Here is a 24698-nt window from a genome sequence, read left to right on the forward strand (position 1 = left end):
TTCCGGCCCCGCCTCGGCAGCCGGCAGTCCCGCCCCGGGGGCGGAGCGGGGAGCAGCCGCCGCTGCTGGGCGGCGGGGCTGTGGGGTCAGGCAGCGTTCCCCTCCCCGAGGGGCGCGGGCAGCAGGAGGGAACGGGCAGCAAGTCCTGTGCCTGCGACAGGCTGCAAAAGCCATGTTCTGAGTGACCTATTGCACTGCGTTATAAACACACTTGCCTGTGAAGACGCGACGTTTTCACTCGTTTTTACTTCATTGCCCGGCGCTGGCCGCGCGACGCCCGCGAGGGAAACTACAACTCCCAGCAGCCCGCGAGGCCGCAGTTGGAGCTGTTCCATTCCCCGATATCTGGGGGGGAGCGCTCGCCACCCTTCCGCTCCTCCGCATTGGTAAAGCGGGAGCGGGCTGTACCACGCGGGCGGCGCCCCCCGGCGCGGAGCGTGGGCGGAGCCCTGAGGGCAGCGCGGGAGCGGCGGCGCCGGGCGGGGATGGAGCGCTGCGATGTGGGCGAGCGGCGGCGCGGGCCCATCTGGAGCCGCAGGGCGGGGGCGGCCGCACCGCGGGGGTAACGGGGCCGGGCCGGGGGGAGCGGCTGCCCCAGAGGAGCGGGCGGACGGGGCAGGGCCGGCCCGGGCCCACCTGAGCCTCCGCCGGGGGTTAAAGGGGCAGCCCGGGGGTACCCGGTTAGATAACGAAAGGAGCGCGTTCCCCTCAGTCACAGAATGGCTGCGGTTGGAAGCGGCCTCTGGAGACCATCCCGTGCCAGCCCGCTGCCAGGGCAGGGTCAGCAGGAGCAGGTGACATAGGAGCGCGGCCAGGCGCCTTGGAATGTCTCCAGAGGGGGACACGCCACGAGCTCCCCGTTGGGTGCCCTGCCATCCTCAACGTGAAGCTCTTCCTCCTGTTGAGGCGAAACTTTCGTGTTTTAGTTTGAGGCCATTGCTCCTCATCCTGTCGCTGGGCAGCACCGAAAAGAGTCCGGCACCGATCCTTGGAGGCTCTTTCGCTGTTGATGGGATGCGCTCCTGAGGGCGGAGCCGGTCCCCAGGGGGGGGCTGCTCGGGTGGCCCGGCACTTCCCCTGGTTTAGGAATTGAAATGCCGAGGCGCGTGTTGATGGGATGCGCTCCTGAAGGCGGAGCCGGTCCCGAGGGGGCTGGAGCCCCCCTGCTCGGGTGGCCCGGCACTTCCCCTGGTTTAGGAATTGAAATGCCGAGGGGGAATTCCAGGAAATTAATCGGTGTGCTCTGTAAATACTGCCTGGGCTAAGCTGGAGAGCAGCGTCACAAATGCTGCTCTGGGGGACTCTGGGGGCAGCCCCGTGAGCTCCTAACTCTGTTCTCCTGGCTTAGTTTAGTTGCAGGAAACTTTTGAAAGGCAGAGATTGGAAAGGTCTTGGGAGGTGCTGTAGCTGCAGTGATAGGTACTTGTGTTTCAGGGTGGTTTTAGAAGCAGAAGTCATACTTCATTTGTTAGGGTCTTTAATGCCATAATCCCACACAAACATCACTAGATTTCAGTTACATTTTAAAATATTTTATCTTTCTCATTTCATTTTTCTGGCCCCTTTATTGAAGAAAAGAGTGGGCTTAACAGTGAGGTGCAATTAGTTTTATCTCTAGTCTGCACCATAGCTGTATGACCTTCTTGTGTTCACTCAGACTTTGTAACAAGCCCCCACAGCCCCATGAAGGTGCTGGGTAGCATATTCTGTGTGTCAGAGAGCTATCAGCATCTCATATAGCCATGGTCAGAGCATTCTGCAACTGCTCTGCAGTCTTTAATCAGCCTGCCAATGTCTGGCACAGTTTTGGTGTTTAGTTTAGCTGTGCATTCACATCCAAGTGATAATACAAAATGACACTTGTTCAGTGTTAGGCAATAAATCCAGGAATAGCAGATCTTCCAAATCTCCATGTCCTCCTTCCTGGAAAAGCCTTCCTCTTACAGCTGATTCTGCACATTGCTGCATCTGGCTCTGTTTTATATGGACAGCACCATACAAGGATAGAAGTGGAAAACTGGAAACTTTTATAATAGTTCTGTAATAGCTCAGATGAATAGTAATAAATACAGCTTTCTTCATAGAATTGTAGAATGGTTTGGAGTGCAAAGGGGCCTCAAAAATCATCCAGTTCCAACCCCCCTGCCACGGGCCTGGACACCTTCCATTGGAGCAGGCTGCTCAGGGCTCCATCCAGCCTGGCCTTGAGCACTTCCAGGGATGGAGCATCCAGAACTTCTCTAGGGAGCCTAATTGTCTCACCACCCTCACAGTAAAGGTTTTTTTCCTAATGTGTAATGTAAACTTACTCTCTTTCAGTTTGAAGCCGTTCATCTTTGTCCTGTCATTCAGGCCTTTGTAAAAAGTCTCTCTCCACCTTTCTTGTAGGCTCCTTTCAGGTACTGGAAGGCCACAATTAGGTCACCTCAGAGCCTTCTTTTTTCCAGGCTTAACAATCCTAATACTTTTGAAGACTGTGAAAAGAAGTTATATTAAAACTGATTTTCCTCACATCTAAACAGACTGGTTTCTTACAGTAATGCACAGCTTCTCAGTTTTCTAGGATTTTTTTTGCAGTGGTAATGATGAGCCAGGTTCCTTGCTGTGTTGAATTGGGCTTTCAGATACATCAGTATATATTAGTGTTATTCATTAATAGTGGCAATCAGGTAACCAGGAACCACACAAAAAGATTGTGAATGGTAAATTTCCCCCATGTGCTTTACATGTCTCCTACCCACCTGCCAACCCAGTGGATTACTTCCTTTGTAGAATATTTTTTATATTAGAAATACATGGGAGATTTTTCATAGAACATGGAAAAACAGAATTGTAAAATCCTAAGATAGAAACATTTTAATCCTATGTCTTGCAGATACAAATGGTAATAAAATGATTCTAAGCAGTGGTTGTTTTGCTGGCTTTCTTCACAGAGTTATGGTGAACATCATTCACAGTGTCCAAGGGTACCATTCAAAGACAATACATTTTCTGAATGTGGCTTTTGACAGTTCTGGGGATTCTCTCCTTGCTGGAGACCGCCAAGGGAATATATATGTTTTTGACTTGAATGGGAACAGGTAAGAATATTTCTATCAAGACTTTTTAATTGTTTGAGGCATCTGTGGCATTCAGGGGTGTGGAGCTTGCCTGGACAGGATCCCACAGGTCAGGTTTTAACTAGATAGTTCTAGATGGGTAATTGCTTGCTCAGGGCTGAAACTTCAACCCACTGTCTCGTGTAGGCTCCCTAAATGTTATTTTATTAGTTTAGCTGCTCAAAAAGATCAGAGGCTTGCAATTGTAAAAGAACAGCAATGCCATAGAACTTAAGTGCTACCACCAGAGGTTATTCTTGGGCCAGTACAGATCAGTGAGTGAGCCATGAATTACAGTAGGTTAGACCAAGTGTTTTCATTTGCAGAAATACATCAATGTCTTTCAGCATTTTACTGCTGAGTTTTAAAATACTAGCACTGATTTTTAGATCTGTTATAATTGGATGTTATTTCCTTACTCCCTTCTTCTGAGTTTATTTTTTTCTCTCTGTGAAATATATTGAAACGTATTAAATTATTATTTCACTTGACATTAAATCAACCAGAGTTTCCTAACACAATGAGAATGTGTATTTTTAAATAGGTTCAACCTTGTTCAGAGAACAATGCAGGCTTGCACTGCTTTGGCATTTAATCTTCGCAGAAAGACAGAGTTCCTTGTGGCTTTGGCAGATTATTCCGTTAAGTGCTTTGATGCAGGTAAGGAGAAATTTCAAGGCCTAAATGCTATCTGTATTGGCATGAAAACTTACATTATTTTAGTTTTGATCTTAAATTTTTTGATAGTTTGTTGTATGGAAATTATACTACGTATTCCATGCCATCTGTCTAAAAAGAAAAGCTTGGGCCCATGTTGGTTATAGTCCTTGGGTAATGAACCTAAATGAACCCTTTGCTTTGCCAAAGTTCTTTATTCCCACTGAGTCACACAGGCATTTGTTTAACTGAAGTCCACCACAGGATTGTAGTTAGGTATGTTACCTTTTATTTTAAGCAGTTTTTTATATGTTTACGTAGAATGAGGTACTGTATTAAAATAAAGCCAAAACTAGTTGACAGTGTGTTAGTTTGCAACTGAACAAATTCTTGACTATATTTACAGTAAAATATTTGAACAAAGTGACAATGTACACTAAAAGAAATGTCAATACTTTTGAGTGTTCATGTAATTCTATATCCTTATTGAAAAGCAATATTAAAAATTAACATTACAGTTGTGTGTCTCTGTTTTGATTAGAAGTTAAATGGTGAAGGTGCAAAGCAGTGACAATTCATTCTTCATAAATTGTTCTTCACCTATCAGAAAATGCATTAGTAATGTTTCCATTCTATCTAAATATCTGAATTTAAAGATATTTTAAAAGTTGTAGGAATCACTCATCTACAGTTTTAGGGCTTGAGATTATCTGTGAAGATTTTAATGTAGCACAATGTTCCTCACAATAGAGGAAGAGTCAGAGTTAAGGTCTGAAATCCTCTGCACTCTTTCTCTTCCTTTCAACAACAACAAGGTCAAACTTAGATGTTTGGATGTGCTTAGAGAAATCTTTATTACTCCAGAGAGTACTGCATGTTCATCTGGTGCTGTTTCCAGATATCAAGTCATACTGAAGAATGTTCTAAAATATGAATGGTACTCACCTAAATTGGTACAGTTCCGTAGGGTATTAGACAGTTCTGCCTGATGGACTCCACCCCCTTCTTTAGAAGACACTCTCTAATCCCATGTCACCTCTCAGGTGATGATAGCTTTAAGCACTCCATTGTCTGTAAGCACAGCAGAAAGTTTGACTGTTAGTCTTTATGAGCTGCTTTATAGCCATTTCCTATCTTTGATGCCACAGCAGTAGCTGGAACCACTCCACGGGCTGTCAGGCAAACCACCCAATGTAAACAGTGTAATTGCCACGAGTGCAGTTTGGTTGCTTAGGGAAGATTAGTGGTCATGCAGTCACAAGTGGGAGACATTGTAGTCAGAGGGACCATTTCCTTAGAATGCAGTGCACAGCATAAAACTGTTTAAGGTTCTAAAAGAATTAATGAGCTGTTGCTTTCTGACTCTGCCTTTCTGTAGTCATAGCCCGTTGTCATTAAACCTTTTTATTTTGCACCTGTAAATAGTTGTGTAATCATTCACACATTCTGTCCACAAGTAAAAACAAGTGCAGAATTCTAACTAGAACATTCAGTCTCAGCTTCCGTGGGTGTTCACATCAGATATTCTATGAGGCATGCTGAACTTAACGGATCACATTGTTCATGGCTTTTTAAGATTGATATTTAGGCTAAATGAATCAAGTCTGTGCAAGTTGGTTTTCCGTGCAGAACTCAGCATAACTTGTAAAATGTTATTTGGAGATGAGAAGAATGTTGTTCCTCTAAGGTGTAATACCTATGTGAAGACTGATACCTTTGTTTCTTGTGTGTTGGGCTGTGTTGGTAAATTATTATGTACCAGTTATGCTTAAAACTCACAGCATAGTGTTGACAATAAAGACTAAAGTAGTAGTTGTTCCACTCTGAATGACTCTTCATATCTTTTTCATCAACTTCTGCAGGAACCCAGGAGCTAGTTAGTTGGATGAGAGGCCATGAATCTTCTGTGTCTTCCATCTCTGTCCATGGCTCAGGCAAGTATGCCATCACTACTTCCACTGATACAGCTCAACTGTGGGACTTGGACACCTTTCAAAGAATAAGAAAGCTGAATGTTCGTCAGTCTGTGGGTATACAAAAGGTGAGTAAAGAGCAATTGCTAAAGGGTGAAAAAGTACATCACAGTAGGTACAACATCACATATTAAAATCACATTATTTTTAAATATTCTTAGAAATACAGGTAAATGTTTGTTATCATCTTCGATCATCTCAACTTTTATCCCATCACATCACCCAGACCACTGAAATAATGACTCAGTAGTTGCAAAAATCTCCTGGGAACTTTTAAGGAACTTCCGTCTTTAGAGATACTCAAAACTTGCTTGGACATGACCTTGACTAACCCAATTTAACTTGGAAGTTGGAGCCATCTTCTAGGTGGACCTGGCATTAGGCTAGGGTGGGCTCAGAGGACCTGTGTAGATTGATTCCAGCCTGAATGGTAGTGGGATTTAAGGGTATTGTTAAAAACCAATTTTGGTGTCATAGTGGTAACTTCAAACAGTCACCACCACCTGCCTCATTCAAAGCTCTTCTGTCTGTGCATGCAAAGCACTGAATGTGGGAACAAACAAGGCTGAAAGGAACTCAGCAAAAGAAATCACTGCTTCTCAGCCTAGTGGTTCCTTTGCTTCTGTTTGCTGCACAGACACACTGGATCAGCATGGGATGGGAAGGATGACATATTTGTGTCAGGGAGTGGTTTAAGTAGGTCTCCCTTTGCATTACACTATTTTAAACAGGTCTGCCTGCGCCACCAAATGTCACACTTTGGTCTAAGTACTACAGAAAGTCCTGACCCAGTGCCTGAGCATGGCTTGCACACATGCTGCCCTGCAGTGAATAGTCTGACAAACACCACTTCAAACCAAGCTTCTCGTCAGGCTGGCCACTAAAAAGCCATGCTGCTTTTGCAGAGAACAAGGCTATTCATTTGTGTCTCACCCACTTCTGGGTCAGGCAGAAATTCTGTCAGCTTAAAAGTCACCTAGCAATTACTGTGAAAGATCATCCATAAATTTTTGTTTGTTTGTTTTATTAAAACTGTTGTGTAGCGTATGCTGCTAAAATAATTATAACATCTTTCCTCCAAAGATGGATGCATTTCTGTAGAGGAGATTTTTCTAGTTCTCAGTATCTTTCTTTCTTTGTGTAGGCTATGTATAGGGACTTCTTATTGGTAAGTGGCTCTTGGTATTTCGTAGGATGAGGATGTTGCAGTATAGAAAAAAACTTTTAAAGCCAAACAGTAGCGATTATGATTGAATTAATAGATCACATTTAGGAATCAGGAGCCTGCTGTCTTTGGTGCTACCATTTCTTATAGGACATTATGCAAATTTCATTTTTCTGTCTTTAGAGTAATGGTATTTATTCTCATTCCACAGTCTAAGACATACAGGCAAATACTTGCTTTATTGAGATTTACTATTAGACTGCAGGCCTGACACTCAGTGTGCAAAGCTGGATTCTTGCTTACTCTCTGAGCCACTGTAGCCATGTCACACCCATCTTGTGTGCTTTTTGATGCCTCTTAAGGCAAATTGCACTCCAACATACACCCTCTGTTAGGTTGGTGTGGAGCAAAGCTAATGTAAAAAGATAGAGACTGAGGTGCAGAGTGAACAGACAGCAGGTGAGACAGATGAGAATACAGCACATCTACAATGATCATTTCCAAAGCATCACTGTTTCTTCAACTGCTGCTTGTGACCATCCTGTGGTATTTTTCTATGGCAAAGCAGAAAATTACCAACCGTTCAGTACTCCAGTTTACCAAAACTCATCTGCTCTCAATTCTTTGTCTAGTCTTCCTCAGGGACCCTGAAGGAGGACAGACAGCTCAGTCTGTCTGAAGATAAATTACTCTGGTAGCTGAGATGACTCTTTTCCCCACAGGTTACTTTTGCTCACTGTCAAGTGACTCATTTGGCCTGAATGTCCAATTTTCAGTCACTAAGATGAAACCCAGCCCACATATCCAGATTTCCAGATTTTCAAGGGCCCAAGAGATCATTCAGACCAAAACTACAAACTTTATAGCACTGACATAATCTCAGCCAGTGATGTCCCCAGTGTTTATATTGCGTCCTCGCTGCACTCATCGGAAACAATAAAGTTTAACAGTCATAAAAACAAGACAGATAAAATTTAAATTATTTCAGTGAGTTAAACTGGCTTAGCAAGGGGTACCACACATTTTAACCAGTGCAAGGAGAGCACACCTACACTTCTCTAGGCTGTAATGGAGAATAGTAATAGTAATAGCCACACCTGCCATATTTTATTTTGCCATGCATGTTGGTAATTTAAAATGTACTTCCTTGACAACATCCCATTTCTTTTTCTTTTCCATATTCTTCCAGGTTTTTTTTCTTCCATTGAGTAACACCATTCTCAGCTGTTTCAAAGATAATTCTGTTTTTGCATGGGAATTCGATACTCTTCACTGTAAATACCAGTTGTCAGCTCCTGTAGAAGGTTCTGTATTATTTTATAAGGTGTTTGCTGTTACCAGGTAAATTGCTATTTTAAACATTCTAAAGGTAGACTATAAAAACTATGGTTTTAAACAAGTTCTCTTTCTTTATTTGTAATGTTTTGTGGAAGTATTAAGCTATCTACTATGATAAGCTTTTGAACTCTGCTGTGACTGATACTTTCACCAAGGATCAGTAGCAGTTTTTATTACAGTCCCCTAACAGTTGAAATAAATTAGGTTGATTTTTAGTGATCACTAAAATAAGGTTTAAACTTTATTTTATAATATCCTTTATTTTATCCTGTCCTTTAGTAAAGCAAATTTTATTACTTAGGAGATATTTTGTTCTTTTGGGAGAGCATCACAGGAATAACGGCTGACTCAAAAGTGATTTGAGGGCATGGAACAAAATGAACAATCTCTCTTTTTAGCTAACACTAATTTAAATTATAGTATGCTGATGGAAGCTTTCTCTGTGATCCAGGGATGGTCGGACTTTGGTAGCTGGTGGGAAATCAAATCATCTTCACTTATGGTGTTTGGAATTAAAGCAGTTGATAAGAATAATCCAGATGCCAGAGAAAGTGCGAGCTGTCCGTCACCTGGAATTCCTCCCTGACAGTTTTGATGGGGGCTCCAATCAGGTCAGTTTTTTCATAAAGCTTAAGACAGAAGTATTTGGGTAGTGGATTCAACACCTGCACTTGGAGGGCTTTTGGGAGACTCTGTGGGTATAGGGGTATATGATACAAAAGGAAAGTTACTGTGCTGAATCTTTGCTCCTTCAGCTTAATGGAATGTCCTTGCTGAATTGGGTATTCCAGGTATTCCACTTTGTTTTACACTGGCAGTATTAATGGATGAATCCTTTTCACTTGTAGGTCCTTGGAGTGTTAAGTCAAGACAATATTATGAGATTTATCAATATAGAAACATGCAAACTCCTTTTTGACATTGGGAGTCCTGAAGAGGGAATTAGTACAGCAGTGATTAGCCCAAATGGACGGTACATTGCCTCAGTAATGGAAAATGGAAGCCTTAACTTATACAGTGTCCAAGCTTTGACTCAAGAAGGAAATAAGGTATTTTACATTTCTTAAAATAGCAGTTAGTCCTCTTAAAGATGATATTTGTCTGCATATGTTTTGCATCAGCAGTAGTTTGCAGAGGTGCCATATTTAACAATACAATAAAGAAAAAGTGATTTGTATAGTTTCCTTCATAGTTCCTCCAGCCTGTCAGGTAATTTGGTGTTTTTAAGGTGTATATATATGACCATGTTACTAGTGCTGGAAGGGGGAAATGGTATTTCTTTCTACAGCAATTTGTGTGCATCAATTTCTTTTTGTAATGGTGTTTTGGAGGAAATGGAAACAGAATAATTGTGCCTCTTCTGTTCCATTTCCTATAGGAAATATTTTGCAACTAATGTTCTCTTAAGCTGTGGGCATGAATGGTGTTTTTGCTACTGTGATTTTGTTCTTCTTACTGTGTTATTGGATACCAGCACCCATCATTTACAGCACAATCATACACTCCTAATCCTTCCTAAATGACAAACATTCTAAATACCAGTTCTTATTTTATTACATTAATTTATTAATAGGAGTCAGGTTTCTAAATACAGAATTCCATATATCTTTATCACCATGTCTTTGAAGTAAACAGTAACCAGCTCTGGATAATGATGGAGCTGGAGCTGAGGAAGGATGTGTAAAGATGTCACACACATTCCATTTGCACTTTTGCTGACGGTTTGACATGAACTGGGATATCCACTTTGTCACTTGCTTTCACAATCTCCAGCATTGAATTAATTAATACCTGCTTGACACTGAAGACTAATTAAAGTTTGTAAAGGTCTTCTGTATTCTTTTAACTGGTCCTATAGAAATGCAAAATATTTTAATGACGTTGAGAAACACACTAAAGTAAATAACCTGAACAGTACATGATACACATCTACAGTATCCCAATTATATTTTTACTGTTTGCTAAGCAAAGAAATAACATGATGTTTGAGTTACCTTGGAAGCTACATAAATCTTCCCATAGTTAGAGCAGTTTTATTTGTGGACATCATTTTCCAGGAGTATACAATTTATATCTGTTTATTTATAGTATAAATGTGTTTCTAGTCTTTTTATGGCCATCAGACTCAAAAATGTGGCATATAAAATAAACAACAAATTATATTTCTGTGTAATCTGTTTTACAAGATTTTAACCAAGGTATTTGTACTTAATACTAGCCTCCACCATTCATGTTCAGAGTTGTAGAAGATGGGCCCAAGTACACACCAGAGGCAAATAAACTGATCACAAAAGTGACTTCAGGAAGGTCAAAACGGCCATGGAAATCCAACCAAAGAAAAATTCAAAGCAGATTGCTAAAACTACAAGCAAATACATCACTTGAAAATAAAGAGGTAGGAAGAAATTGCAAATATTTTGTCCTTCAGTCTGCAGTGTTTATATTTCATTGCCATTTGCTTTAAAAAATAAATTCAGGCACTGAAGCACTTGTATATTTGAGCAGAGCAGAGATTAAGGAAATTTTAGTACCATTTTCTCTCTCTATTTAGTCCATACTCCTACAGTATGTGACACAGCCAGAGCTGCCTCCAGTCTGGGGTACCTCTGCAGTTGTTCAAGCAACTTGTGACACATTTGGTATTTGCTAGATCTGATCTGCTTCCCTACAGAAAGCCAACTGGCACATCTAAAATGTCTGCCTAGAATCCATTTCCTTTTTTTTTCTTAATTATTTAGAAGATGAATTACTGTTACATTTATTCCCTTCTGACATGATGGTGCCATCTTCTCTGTCTTTATCTTGTGCCTTTTATGTATATATATATTTCTGTTTATGTGTCACCATATGATCTGTTTCTTATGTTAGTATTCTTTATGGTTTGCTATATCCGTCATTTAATTGTACATAGTTCAGTCTCAGTTTGGGTCTGATTTGATCTGCTTCTGACTGAAATCAATGGCAGCTGTTTGAGTTCAGGAGACAATAAATGATTATTAAATGACCTTTTTGCTGTTGTGAAGTTCCCAGGACTATGTAGCAGACAGCAATACATGTTTGATTTTTTTCTTTGACACTATGTGATAAACTTCAATATTTAGCCACTCTCATCAATTAGAGGCAAAGAAAGAGAAAATGGTTACATTTGTTGTTGATCTCCTGTTTTGTAGAATGAATTGCCAGGTGGATTAAACAAGAAACGTCTGCAGGCCTTACTGAAAGGATTTGGAGAATATCCAGCTAAGTACAGGTGTTTTTTGTGTGCATGTTCATGCTTGCACAAAATAAAATTGCTTGTGTTTACTGGCCTATGAAAAAGAATTTCCTTGACTAAGGCTGCATTTTAATTGCAGGATGTTTGTTTGGCGTTCCTTATTACAACTTCCTGAAAACCACTTGGCATTCAGTAGCCTGATAGATAGGGGAATCCACAGTGCCTTCATAAATATTCAGAAAGAGTATCCCATCAAAAGTGGGAAACTGCTGAGAGTTCTACAGAGGTAAAATATATATTTGTATTTATTTAAAATATTACAGATTTTTATTTTCATATAGTCATCTGAAATGTATCCAGTAGCTGGAAGCAGCTGTAAGAAAAATTCTAAAATGACATAGTAGTGCCCTCATGCAGTTTTGCTTTGGTCACTCATACAATCCTGTATCTGTCTTGAAGTTCACAATCTTTCCATATTGTAGTTGTAAAATACATGCTATATTTTTGTTTGGTTTTGGATCAATGTTTCCTACACAACATTTTTTGGTTTGCCTCTGTACAGGACCTTGTCAGCTCTAGCTCACTGGTCTGCTATCTTTGCTGAGACACCTTACATGCCTTTGCTGGCATTCCCATTTGTAAAATTATTCCAGAACAACCAGCTGATCTGCTTTGAAGTTGTTGCTACAGTAGTAGGTAAGCAACGATTTAAAAAACTCAGATATGCTTCAACATGTTTAAGCTTCCCAAAGCAAAAGAGCTTTTCCTGCTGAAATGACTAAGGTATTTCCTTATTTATAGGTCACCATGGTGTTACCAGGAATTAATAGAGTTTTAAACAAAAACCTCAAAATATGAGACTTCATTTTGCAGTGTTTATAGCAAAAAGTTAGCAGTTCTAACAGTGTTTCTAAAGTCTAATTGAAATGTATCTAGCATTTGCAAACCATATGTATCTAGTGTAATTATATAATAATAATTAAGTGTCTGAGACATGGGAAAAGTAGTCACAGCCACCCACCCCACCTGTCACCTGCTCCCAGCCAGCAGAGAATGATCTCTTTCAAGGTTTGAATGATCTCTCTCAACTAAACTCTGTTTAGTTGTCTTGAGCATGTGGTAACTCAAAACTAGACATTTGTCTGAACACTGGCTGTGGCAGTCTTCTGAAGAAACATTCTAAATTAAAGTGCTTTACACTTAAATTAGTTGTTGCAGCTGCTGCTAAGTCTACAGAAGGTATGTGCTGCCAAGCACACATGCCCACTTTGCAACCACATGCTGTTGGTGAATAAGTATCCAAGTTTACAGAAATTATTCTTAGTATGTTAAAAATTACTTGATGCAGGCTGCAGTTTTGTGAGACAGCAACATTGATTTAAGTATTCCCATCTGCCTCCCATGCCTTATTCCCACAGCTCACAGATTTTTTTTTTCACTTTGTATTTGAGCCAGATCACTTCTTCAGTCTGGTTCACAGTGTACTGACACAAAAACTCATGCCAGTGCAGCTGGAGGAGCAGTGTACTGTGGGAATGGTTTAGGAATACTCACAGGAGATGGGAGTATCTTAAATAGGTTTTGCTGCCTGAAACAACATCTTAAATGCATCAGCTTGATAACACAACTTCAAGGTTGTCATGAGTCTTTTGCTCTGGATTGCAGTGGATTGTGTTCAGCTTCTTGTTCTCTTTCAGTTAATTTTTGTCAACACTGGTTTGAGTACTTTCCCAATCCTCCAGTTAATATCCTTGGTATGATGGAAAATGTTTTGGCACATCATGACAAAGAACTACTTCAGCATTTAATAAAATACAATGTGACTTCACAGGTAATAGTCTAGACAGCTTTTGTATACAAAAATATACTGCAGTGAATAATAGTGCACTGGTCTTTTATTTTTATGTATTTCTAGTTTGGGGGAGTTTTCATTAAATAACAGTGAATTATGCGGGAATGTAAAGAATATATCGTTGATTTCCTATTGTTTTTCCTTGTCCATTATCATGTGTATGCTACTTTAGTTCTTTAGAAGTTCTTTGCTTTCAAGTCCAGATTGCTTAAAAATCTACTCATCAAATTATAAATGTACCTTTTTTTAACATGGACATAAGTGTGATGAATTAATTTTCTAATCCCTGTTTATCATTAGGGATGATTTTAACTTTACAAATATAAACAGAACATTTAGACATCCAGTGAAATAAGAAATGTATTTGTAATCAGCCCAGATTAACTTTGAATGTTTAGAGTAGGTGGTGAAACTTATCTTGAAATGTTCTGTTTATTTCCTTTTTCATAAATTAGTAGATTCTTGATATAAGGGAAGAAAAATCATATTATTTCTTTAAAAGGAATGGTAAAATTGTACTAATGGATTATTTTGTCAATTTTCCCAAATAATTCAGGTTTATGCTTGGCCTCTCCTAGAAACACTATTATCTGAGGTTCTAACAAGAGAAGAATGGCTGAAAGCCTTTGACAATATTTTCTCCAACCATCCTTCATACTTTCTAATGATTGTCGTTGCCTATGTTATATGTTCCAGAGCTTCCTTGCTCCACTGTAATCAAGCAGCAGATTTTGAGGTAAACATTTTCATATTTCAGTCAGTCATGTGGAAAAGATGTATGAAACTATGTATCTGTTGTTAGGTTACAAGGAGGTCCATTTCCAAATTAATATCTGGTAATTGACAAATACAAAATAAATGAGTAAAATATTGAGCAGTTTCCTGCAGTTTCATGCAAGAAGAACTTTAAAAGCTTTTGTAAGCTTTCTAATGTCCCTAAAGGCCATTTTTAAAATTTCAATAGTTCATCAAGCACAAAATAATTCTGTCTCTTTTTTGAGGATCTGGTATGGACTTCTGCCTCTGGAGATGATACACAATAATTCTGTGATGTTGTTTCATTATCCTCTTGTCAGATTTTCAAAATTAGGTAGTATTATTGGATGTTCTCTGAAGCTATATTAAAATGTTTCCTTATGTTTAATGTTCCATGGGAAGAGGATTCTTTTTCTTATGAAAATATCTCTGTAGGCAAACAAAGAGTTCCACCTCTAAAATGTCCTTATGAGCAGCCAATTTGACTGACATCAAGCAGATAACATTATTGCTATGTTTAATAATGACCATTTAGGGATTTTCTTGGTGGATAAGATCTTTGACAGGAAGAATAGTCCTGCAAGAAGAGAAATTTCTGACCTTCATGGCTGAAGACTGAAAGTCAAGGCAGGTTTATCCAGTGGTAGGGAGTCACTGTTGGACACTCTAAATTGACACCCAGCTTCCCAAATCCCTTACACAGCTGCCATTTGAAGAGAAGGAAAAGAACCACAGCATCCTTTCCCACATTGAAGAAGTTTGGCTCAAGTCACTTGAGCTGGTGATGTTTTAAGAATTGGTAGGGAAAACTTTAAAAACTTTTTAAATTAACTATTGAAATATAGGTCTTGGTAATTTTCATGATAATTCCCAAATATGTATTTTAAAAATAAATATATATTTATGTGAAAAAGTGCATAATCTTGTGTAGAATGTAAATGGCAGCATGTCTCTTACAGTATTTCTTTCATCATCGTAACAACGTGGACATTAATGTTGTGATTAAGGAAGCCTATCATCTTATGGAGGCTACACCTCTGGAAATCCATCCACAGCATATGCTTGATGACTTCACACCACTTACAAAAGGACAGTACCCTGTGTTTAATAAATATCCCACGTTCGTTGTGAATTATCAAGCTCAGAAATGGGAGAAGATCAGACAGGATGAAATTGAATACTTGCGAGAGAGGTATGAGTGAGAAATTGAAGACGGTCTCAGACTGGGAAGTACAGGTGGAATAATTGGCTTTGTATGTTGTAATGTGTAGTCTTGAGAAGAGAGATAAGAAAATTCAGGAAAAGCACTTGAAATAGCTGCTAAAGGTTGACAGTTACTTGGTTTTACATGTTTTTACTTAAATCATTAGTCTTATCTTAAATAAAAAATGCCTGCTAATTAGCAGAAGATATCGGGCCACAAGTCACTGAACTTGGAAGCTCATAGCTAGAGCCTAAACCTCTGTTGACCTTGTGGGCCTCAAGGTTTGAAGGGCCAGGAGTTCTTAGCTTGCTATTGAAATCAGTGGGTACCATGATGCCAAGGCATCCTTAGAAACCAGTTTTTGTTAAGAATGTGGGAAGAAAGTACCTGCACTCATCTGTAATGCCTGTTGTCTGTAACAGTCAATGTGGTACCTCTTCCTCATGTACTTCGTCACTACAATGCCATATTCTTTTATGTCATCTCGTTTCAGCAGCTCTTTGCTAGAACTGTCATCAATTTCAAAATAATCAAGTAATTTCTTGATATCTGGTTTGAATGATTAACGTGTGACCTCCTTCCATGTAGACAATTAGCACATGAATCTGAAGCCAAAGCACAGGAACAGAAAGCAGAAGATGAAGCCTGGTATCGAAAGCAGAAATTACTTCAAGAAGCTGAAGAACAGAGACAAAAAATCCTACTGGAAGAAGAGAAGTTGGCAGAGCAGAGACAGAGGTATTAGAATACAGGAAGCATTAGGGGTCTGGCTACTGTAGCCTTCTATTACATTTTTAACCATGAGTAAAGGAGAAATAACCACTAATTTGTATAAATTGTAATGTGGGATAACTGTGGTCTGGTGGGTCATATTTTGGTGTGGGAATTAAGCGATCTGGGTTGTGTTACTACCTTGCCTATTCCCTGGAGGGAATACAGCAGATTAGAGGTCAAGTCACTTCATATTCTTGTGTCAGCTCCCAGCCATTTTTCTGGTTCCTTCAGATTGGGAAGTGTCTTAAACAGTCAATTGCTGTGTGTCTGCACACTGAGACTTCAGACTTGCATTGTGGGCAGACCCACACTGCAGATACAAGAGTCGCTTATAGGATCAGTGACTGTACACAGTCTTACACTTCTAGTGGATCTGGAAAAACAACTGCTTTGTGTATCAGTTTATAAGCAAAGAGGTGTGATATAATGAAGCTGAACCGTAAGTCTGTATATTTTGTGGCTGTGAAGGCTTAAGAGAATTTCAACATCTCCATAATTTCTTAGATGAACTACAGGTAATCCTGGAATCATTTAAGTGGGGAATTACCTTTAAGATCATCAAGTGTAATGGTTAACCCAGCACTGACAAGTTCACCACTAAACCCTGTCCCTAACCACCAGGTTTTGAGCACATGTCCTAAACCTCTGTAACCTGCAGAGTTGGTGGTTTGTTGTTTTTTTTTAAGAGGAACAGCAAGCCTTTATTTACAAACTAATCCTTGAGTTTGTGGTTTTGTTCCTTGAAAGAGTTTGATATTTACCAAATAAATTTGGGACTAATATTGTGCAGCAAGAGGTACCAGACACTGGCAGTTATTCTAAGGAATAGTTTCCAGTTTTGGATCCTTGCCACATTAAACTAGTACTTATTAAAATGGAGCAGAAACAGGGCACAGGATAAATTTGGGACTAATTTTGTGCAGCAAGAGGTACCAGGACACTGGCAGTTAGTCTAAGGAATAGTTTCCAGTTTTAGATCCTTGCCACATTAAACTAGTACTTATTAAAATGGAGCAGAAACAGGGCACAGACTTCAAAGCTTAACTGGAGATATTGCCATTAGAAGATGTGTGTCTGTGAATTTAATTTTTCTCATAAATGAAAACTGGACATTTTACAGGAAAGAAAGCAGCCATCCTAAGCTTTGTTAAGGTGGAGATGAGCTCATAGTGATTAATGGCTAACTACATTGTGTGTTTGTGCTCTTTGGTACTGACCTTTTATATATACACGGTATTATTTCTGTTATTTGTTTATTTCTGTTTATTTTGGCCTCGAAGGCTTGCTGTTGTGAAAAGAGAACTGAAAGTAAAGGAACTGCAACTTTTAGATGCTTCAAGAAGGCGTTTTCTGAACTACCAGCAAGATCAGGTTCAAATGGAACTGAAACGTCTCAATGACGAAATTGCAAGAAAGGTTGAGTATTGCTCAAGCTATTATTTTCTGCAAGGTTTAATAGGGAAAATAAACAAGGAAAAAAGGCATAACTAAAATTTTAGTTGATATACTGTGAGCCCAGAGGTGTCTTTAGCATGAGGCAGACTGCTTCAAATGGTAAATGCATTATTTAGCAGTTAGTGGCAGTGTTGAAAAATGTAATGAGCTCCTTAAAGGACTAGTGAATTCTCAGCTGTCTGTAGGCTGTATGTCCAAATTGCAAATTAACTCTGCCATTGATTGAGAGGCTCCACAGTGGCCTCTGGCCAGGCTTGGCCCTGCTTCCGAATCACTAAGCTGGGCACTGTGGCATGCAGTTGTGCCATGAGAATGGTGCTGAGAATGGAAGGTTTTGCATCTCATGGGCACATACTGAGCCTTTGCAGGCTGTTCCTTTGCAGAGCACAGTGAAGCTGGGGGTGGCTGCTTCTGCAGTCAGGGCACAGTAACACACCTTAGCTCCAGCTCAGCACAGGTTCTGCCAGGTGCAAAGCAGCCACTTCCCCTTCTGCCTCCTGTCCTCCACAGCATTCTGGCTTCAGGGACTCCTTACTCAATTCAGAGCTGCATGTGGCAGGCTTTTAACATCAGTTCAAGACTGGTATTTCCCTAACATAGCGTGGCTGGATGCAAAACTCTTCCATGCCTCTTCTCCACCTTGCCCTGTGCTTTTGTTGTGCAGTATTTTTCATTCTTCACATGACAGAAAATTAACCAGAACTTAGGAGTGTGAGGGTTTGGACATTCTTTTTGATAATGTTTTTTTTTTTTAAAGCAGAAGAATTTCTTTACTGTATTTTCATGTGTTTCTCTTCTCCACAAGGCATCTATGAGACAGCAGGAAACAAATGCTATCCAAGTTATAGAACCTGAATCACAGAAACAGCTTTTTGAACAGGTAATTATTTATATATTGGGAACTATACTAAATACAAGTATTTAATGGTTGTTCATTTGAAGTTCTTGGATTTGATTGTGTTCATGCAACCACTCCTTGTGAGGAGAAATGGGGGCCTGGAATTTTCCTCTTTTTTGTCTTTAATGACTTTTTTTTAGAATAAATCCCATGTTGTAAAAGCAATAACACAATTCACTGTTATCTGGGGGAGTTTTGGCTGAAAAAGTCATATCCTCCCCATTTTATTTTCCTCTGCTGAGGTATCATTTGGTTGCTGGAGGGTTTAGTTTTGGGCTCAACTGCTTGAGGGAAGTGAGGAACATGTAAATAAGAAATAAGTGTATAACAATGTGTTCCTCATCCAGAAACTCCCACCTTTTCATCTGTGATATCCAGACATATCTGCATTTTCTGGAGAGAACAGTATAGCAGATTGATGTAGGTGATGAAAAAATGTCTAGTTGCCAACAACATCATTAAGCAAAAAGCAGTGGATGGTTCATCAGGAATGTGCAGTTCCTTTCTGAAATGACTGATTTATTCAGAAATATGGCTATTCAGTTATAAATAGCTTTAATCAGTAATTCTGTTTAAAAGTTAAATTTCAGTTAATTATTGTAAATAATTATTATAAATTACTGCAAAGCAAGGATGCCAATGGAAGTCTTTAGAAATGTTCATTTTGGTTAAAATACTCAGTTAAGTGTTTAGAAATCAAAGCTACATGTACCCATCTTGAGTTTGTGTAGATCCAGTGGAATAAAGGAGAAGTAGACATCCAGCTCTCTGACCCTCATTTTGAAACTTGTCATTTTTTATTTGGGTTTTTTAAAGCTTTTGGTCATAAACTTGTTATAATCCATATTGAGCTTAACTGGGCCAAATTTCTGTTAGCATTTATTTATTCAATACACAGCCAACTGTATTGTGGCTACATTTACACAAACCAGGCTAAGCTCATTTGTATTCCAGTACATGTAAAGTCAGCTCTCTAAGGAACTAATTCTACAGTGATCATCCTCTCTAGGCTAGAAAGGTAGCAATTATTTAACTAGCTGAGGATCTCTGTTTGCCCACAAGAGTCTGTGCAGAGAGGCTTTGCACTGTTTGCTGCCGTCAGCCAGGGTCCCTACTCCAGCTTCAAAGGATGTTGACTTTGCCTCAGCTGCTCAGTAGATTCCTACAGGCCTGGGAAGGGGTTTTAACTTTTGCAGAAAATTGTGTAGATGTGCCCTGGTGAATGTGAAGAAAAGGTGGTAAGCTGAAATGCTGTTTCTAGATCTGCTGCTGGGTTGTACTGCTTGGGCAAATCATCTCTGCGTTCAAGCTGCAGATGTGTTTACTACAAATCCCAGTGCCCTGAAACACACTTTATAGTTATGAAACATTTTGAGGTTTGGGCTAAAATTTGCCATAAATTGCAGAATGTTTTCATGATGAATCTAGTTCATTTAGTTTGGAATTCTGATTTTATTCTCCACAGTAATCTGGAGAGTGGAATTACATCCCTTGTCATGACTCAGGCCACTGTTATGACTCATGCTTCATCTAATTCCAAGTGGATAAAACAGCAGGGTCTATGACTTTTTTGGACAGTTATGATATGCAGTGGGATGAGATGTGTGGTTATATTCAAATACTAGTTTAATGAAATTTTAATAAATGTTAAAGAGATGGAATTACCAATGTGAGCTGGTAGCTTAGCAACCATAATTTTTGTTTGTGTGCTTGGCAGCATCTAATCAAAGACCAAGAGGCAGTTACAAAGGAAATGAAAGAAGAGATGGAAGCCCATCGAAGAAAGATGGATCTGGAAGATCAACGTGTTCAGAGATTGACAGAAATAGATAAAGAAATACAGAAACTTCATACAGTAAGATAATTGGATCTTAACATGTGTTCTGGAGAGTCAATATGCTAACTTATACAAGTAGTACTGGCTAATAGTATTTTGACTGTAATTAACTAGTTCAAGTTCATATGGAAATATTTTCTACAGAAATCTAATTTATAGATACCTATATTAATAGATTAGGATTCTGTGCTTAAAGTTTTGAGATTTCCAAAAATCTGACGGAATTGCCCAACAGCTGTATAATATTGAAATTCTCTGGACCTGCCAGAAATAATAGCTTTTATTTTTTACTTCTCAAAACTTAGAAAGCATGTAAGACTCAAAAGTGCTTTTCAAAACAAGTCATCCTCCTGATAAGGAACATGTTTTGTTTGTAACCATAACAAAATAAAAGATAGCCTCAAAGGAGATTTCAGTTGGTAGTACTTGGCAGGCAATTCAGCTATAGAAGCTGTCTTCTAGATTGCAGTAATGAATGTGTGTAGCTTGACATTAGGAATTGCTCAGATTTTCAAGCTCAGAACTTGTAACTGCACAGTTGGAAAAATAGTTGCAGCTATCCCACTGCCCATATGCTTGGCATCTGCATTTGTGAATTGTCTAGAAATAAACATATGGGTCTGAATTTTTGTAAACAGCATTTGATTTTTGGAAGCAGATGGATGTGGGTGAAAGTATTGGCATTCAGGTATCAATCTTATGTCAGCTGCACCTGTTAGCACAGCTAGTGGCCCTAGCAGGGACATCTGACAGGGATCCTGGAGACACCTCAGTTTGTCTTGCCTGGTCTGTAGGTAAGGCTGTGCAGTTGGAATAGACTGGATTTCTGGTAAGAAAGATGTTTTGTTAGGTGGCTGAAGAAAATTTAGCCAGAGCTGAGCAGAAGCACACCGACACCGACGGGAGGCTGCACCCTCAGCGGAGACCCGGGCGCGATGACCAGGACCGGGTGAGGCACTACAGAGAGATTGTCAAGCTCCTGCATGACAACAGGGTGAAAGAAGCTGAACTGCTGAAGGCCATGAGGGAGACAGAAGGAAAAAAGGTATTTGCATAATTTCTTTTTCTAAGTGGGCCTGGCAAAAATGTAACCGACTATAACAGGGAGTGCAGAAAGCTGAAATATGTTAGAGAAATATTTTGTTAGAATTCTCCTTTTCTGTTTTGACTGGGAGTTTCTGGAAGCACAAGAGTGAATTGGTAAGGATGTTTTAGCCTTAGGAAAGCATATTCCTATTTCTGTAAGTTCCTTTCATTTTTATTCTCTGACCCAAGACTTCTACTTTTCTCCAGATGTTTGAATGAGACATTTTTCAAAATGAAACCTTCACACAGCTGACTACCATATTTTGATTTTAGGGTGAAGTGTAATCTGTAATAATGCAGATGGTTCTGTTTGTTGGTTTTTCCTTGCAACACATCTGTTGAAGACATTTACTATCTCTGTTGCACAGCAGGAAGATGTTGTACAGAATAAAGCTCAACTGGAGGAAGAGCAGAAGGCGGCTGCTGCTGCAGATGGGCACAGGAAGCAGTTCTTAGATGACAAAATGAATGATGAGTTAGAATTGGCTGAGAAGCTGCAGAGGGAAGATGGCTGTTTTGGTGAGCATGTAGATAACACAGTTCTGTGTGGATGTTGGCATGAAGCATTCAAATGACTGAATACAAAGGAATTGTCCAATATTGGGGATAAACTTAAGCATAAATCCTTTATTAAGCACTCCATAAGTACTTTTTGGCTGTATTCTTTCATTAAACAAATGTATCTGTTTTCCAAGGCCAGACTTAGAAAGAAAGCTCAGTTTGATACCTATCAAATGCAGCAATATAAATGGCATTTTGGTAGGAGCACAGGTCTAGCTCATCTTAAAACAATTGTAAAATCACATCCATTAGAAATTTTCTGTCAAATAATGTTGTCCAGTGACATACAGTATTATACCAAGAAGTGGTATAATACTGACATACAGTATTATACCAGTAAGTGCTTTTATATACTAGTAAGTTTGTTAAAAAAACAAACAAACAAACCCCAACACATTTACGTGCTTCCGGAGTTGGTCAGTACATCCTTCTCAAGTGCTGCATTTGTGTGTTTTTGCAGGTATTTCTCCTACCCCCCCCACCATGCTTCCAAGGCTTGCATAAAATCATTGATTAATATTAGGGTTAGGTGATTAGTATTGCTTTGGGCAAACTTTTTTAGCCTTTGTCCTTATTTACCTAATGTTTTAGTATGGAATATTTTGCAACTGCGCATAATTAAAATGGGTGGCTCCTAAAACTACAAGCATGAGTAGCCATATTCCATATGATCTTAGTGGCCTGTTTGTCAGAAGATTAATTATACAGGAAGAAACAGCACATGTAATTTCTTAAAGAGTTGCAATTTCTTAAAGGGAATTTTAAGAAATTAATGAAATTACAGAGGTGTAATTCCTTAAAATGAAATGCTGTGATGCATAGCTTTGACCCGGAGAGGAGAAACATTGACCTCTAATTCTGAGCAAATTGTACTTGCCATTAAATGGAGTGGGTGATTGTTCTAGCTTTGCTTCCTGGACAAAAAACTGTTTTACCTCCAGCTAGAAAAATTCACTAGAAACTTCAATATTTTTAATTTACAAAGGACCCTACTTTCCATTTGCCACAGAGAGACTGCACGATTTCAAGGCCAGGTGTACAGAGAGGGGGATAGATGTCCAGCAGATGCCAAGGTCTGGAAGCATCTGTCTCAACGATTTGTCTACATTAGCATCATCACCACACAGTAAGTTTTTAAGTTAGGAGTCTCTTTCACATTTAGTTTCAGAGCATTGCTGGAACGCCCGGCTGTGGGATTGAGTCATTAGTTGTGTAGGTGTTTAGTGGATAGTAAACCAGTTTATTGTTGTGTTCTCTTTCACACCTGCAGAAAATGTCTTTGCTCCCAGGGATGGTGCAGGTAAGAAGTGCCTGAAGTGTGTCACATTATGAGAGTGGTCCTAGTAAACCTCAGCCTAGTTTAGTTGCATTCTGACCTGATCATCTTGCACATGCATTTCCTGTCTTCATAGCTGTTTATGATTTGGGAATGTTGAGAGGCTGTAGAGCTCTTTCATAAAAATCTGACTGGGAGTTATAGTCAAGAGTAAGTCTAATTTCCTCTGGTCTGTCCTAGCTACTCTGGCAGTGAAAGCAGTTTTAAATTCCAGTGCACCTTATGTACAAAAGCCTGCAGGCAATGGGAACCTCTGGACCTGCTGTAGCCCCCATTAGCATCTGACCTGGTAGCCAACAGAGGCACTGCTTTCAAAGAACTTGCTCTTACCAGTCTGAGGGCTGCCTCACATCCAGTGGTACTGAAAACCAGCATTTCTCTGCCAGAGATGTCTGTTTTCCAATGGGTATTTGTAGTGTTTATGGAAAACCACTAGTTGCAGTGTTAAGTTTCTTGCACTTCGTTGTCTTTAGCCAGCAGACGAGCAGAACTGGCACGCCAGGAGCGGGAGCTGATGGCAGAAGTCTGGCGGCTCAGACGAAGGCTCACCTCACGGGCCCAGGCCAGGCACCCTCCAGCTCGTTCCCCAGCTACAGCGTGGTCACCTTGAGATGATTTGCTCTGCACTTTAGCTGCACTTTCAAATTATTAATCAGTGAAAAGCTAAATATGTATAGTGTGATCCAGGAGGGACCGTAGACTTATTGAAGGCTTTTGGAGATATTTTTATATAAGAAAAAAATCCTAGCTAGAAAATGTGTCTTTTGTTTGTAACCTTCTTGTTATTTTTTATTTATAAAATAAACTCATTTTTTACCATCAAGTTGCTGAGTGCGCAGTATTTGTATACTTGCGGAAACAAACCACTGTTCAAAATGGTGGTTTTGTCAGTGATGTGGAAGTGGATTCTACAAGTTGCAGCAGGGAAATTTGCAATCAGAGAAAAGAATCCTTTCCAGCGAGAGCCAAACATTGAAACCAAGGCCCAGAGAGGTGTGGAGCACCTGCTGGAGAGGCATGTAGTTGTTACACATATTAGCAAGTTCATTTCACGAGAAAGAATGGGAGAGAGGATCTAAACAAATACCTTGCTCTTCATAGTGTTTGTGGTACTGATGGCTAATGCTTTTGACCCAAGTCAAGAACATTACGTGGTGTTACAGTAAAAAGGAATAGGGCAAAGTAAATTAAAGTGAATCATCCATAATTGCTACACACAGTGCTGATACAGGGGTAGACTTGGCCCTGTGAAAATATGAGGACTGGAATCTTAATTTGTTCTGCTTCCCCTGGGGTTTTGCTGATGCTCTTTGGGGCAGCACTATGGGAGCAGCCCTGCTCGTGCTGGCCCTGGGGGCTGAGGCACCGGGCAGACCCAGGATGGTACCTCTAACCAGCAGCTTTCTGTCACCTGGGGCGGGAACAGCCTCTGCTTCTCGTTAAATTACATGAAAACCTAACAGCACAAAGGTACTTGGTTTTCCTTGCCTTAAC

General features: G+C 39.8%; 1 protein-coding gene across 3 annotated transcripts; it reads left to right on the top strand.

Annotated features, from left to right (window-relative positions):
* Positions 1-89: 89 nt before the first annotated feature.
* TBC1D31 (TBC1 domain family member 31) lies at positions 90-24014 on the top strand. Of its 3 annotated transcripts, none has more exons than XM_039715446.1 (22): positions 90-217; positions 2934-3080; positions 3643-3758; positions 5618-5796; positions 8083-8234; positions 8683-8842; positions 9080-9280; positions 10450-10626; positions 11402-11481; positions 11585-11731; positions 12008-12141; positions 13143-13276; positions 13854-14033; positions 15013-15245; positions 15846-15995; positions 17312-17447; positions 18292-18366; positions 20102-20239; positions 21072-21266; positions 21676-21826; positions 22878-22994; positions 23678-24014. In XM_039715446.1, the coding sequence occupies exons 2-22, from the start codon at positions 2938-2940 to the stop codon at positions 23812-23814; spliced, it is 3135 nt and encodes a 1044-aa protein (XP_039571380.1). In that variant the 5' UTR covers positions 90-217; positions 2934-2937; the 3' UTR covers positions 23815-24014. The 3 variants fall into 3 exon arrangements, with proteins under 3 accessions (XP_039571380.1, XP_039571379.1, XP_039571381.1); XM_039715445.1 differs by having other exon boundaries at positions 176-562; XM_039715447.1 differs by lacking the exons at positions 90-217; positions 2934-3080; positions 3643-3758; positions 8083-8234 and having other exon boundaries at positions 5627-5796.
* Positions 24015-24698: the final 684 nt, after the last annotated feature.

The sequence above is a fragment of the Passer montanus genome, unplaced genomic scaffold (assembly GCF_014805655.1).
Source record: "Passer montanus isolate IOZ18808 unplaced genomic scaffold, ASM1480565v1 scaffold33, whole genome shotgun sequence".
Classification (NCBI taxonomy): domain Eukaryota; kingdom Metazoa; phylum Chordata; class Aves; order Passeriformes; family Passeridae; genus Passer; species Passer montanus.

Coding starts and splice junctions, on each gene's coding strand:
- TBC1D31 (XM_039715445.1), top strand. CDS start 486: ATGGAGCGCTGCGATGTGGGCGAGCGGCGGCGCGGGCCCATCTGGAGC. Junction 3,081..3,642: donor TTTGACTTGAATGGGAACAG/GTAAGAATATTT, acceptor ATTTTTAAATAG/GTTCAACCTTGTTCAGAGAA. Junction 17,448..18,291: donor ATGACGAAATTGCAAGAAAG/GTTGAGTATTGC, acceptor CTTCTCCACAAG/GCATCTATGAGACAGCAGGA.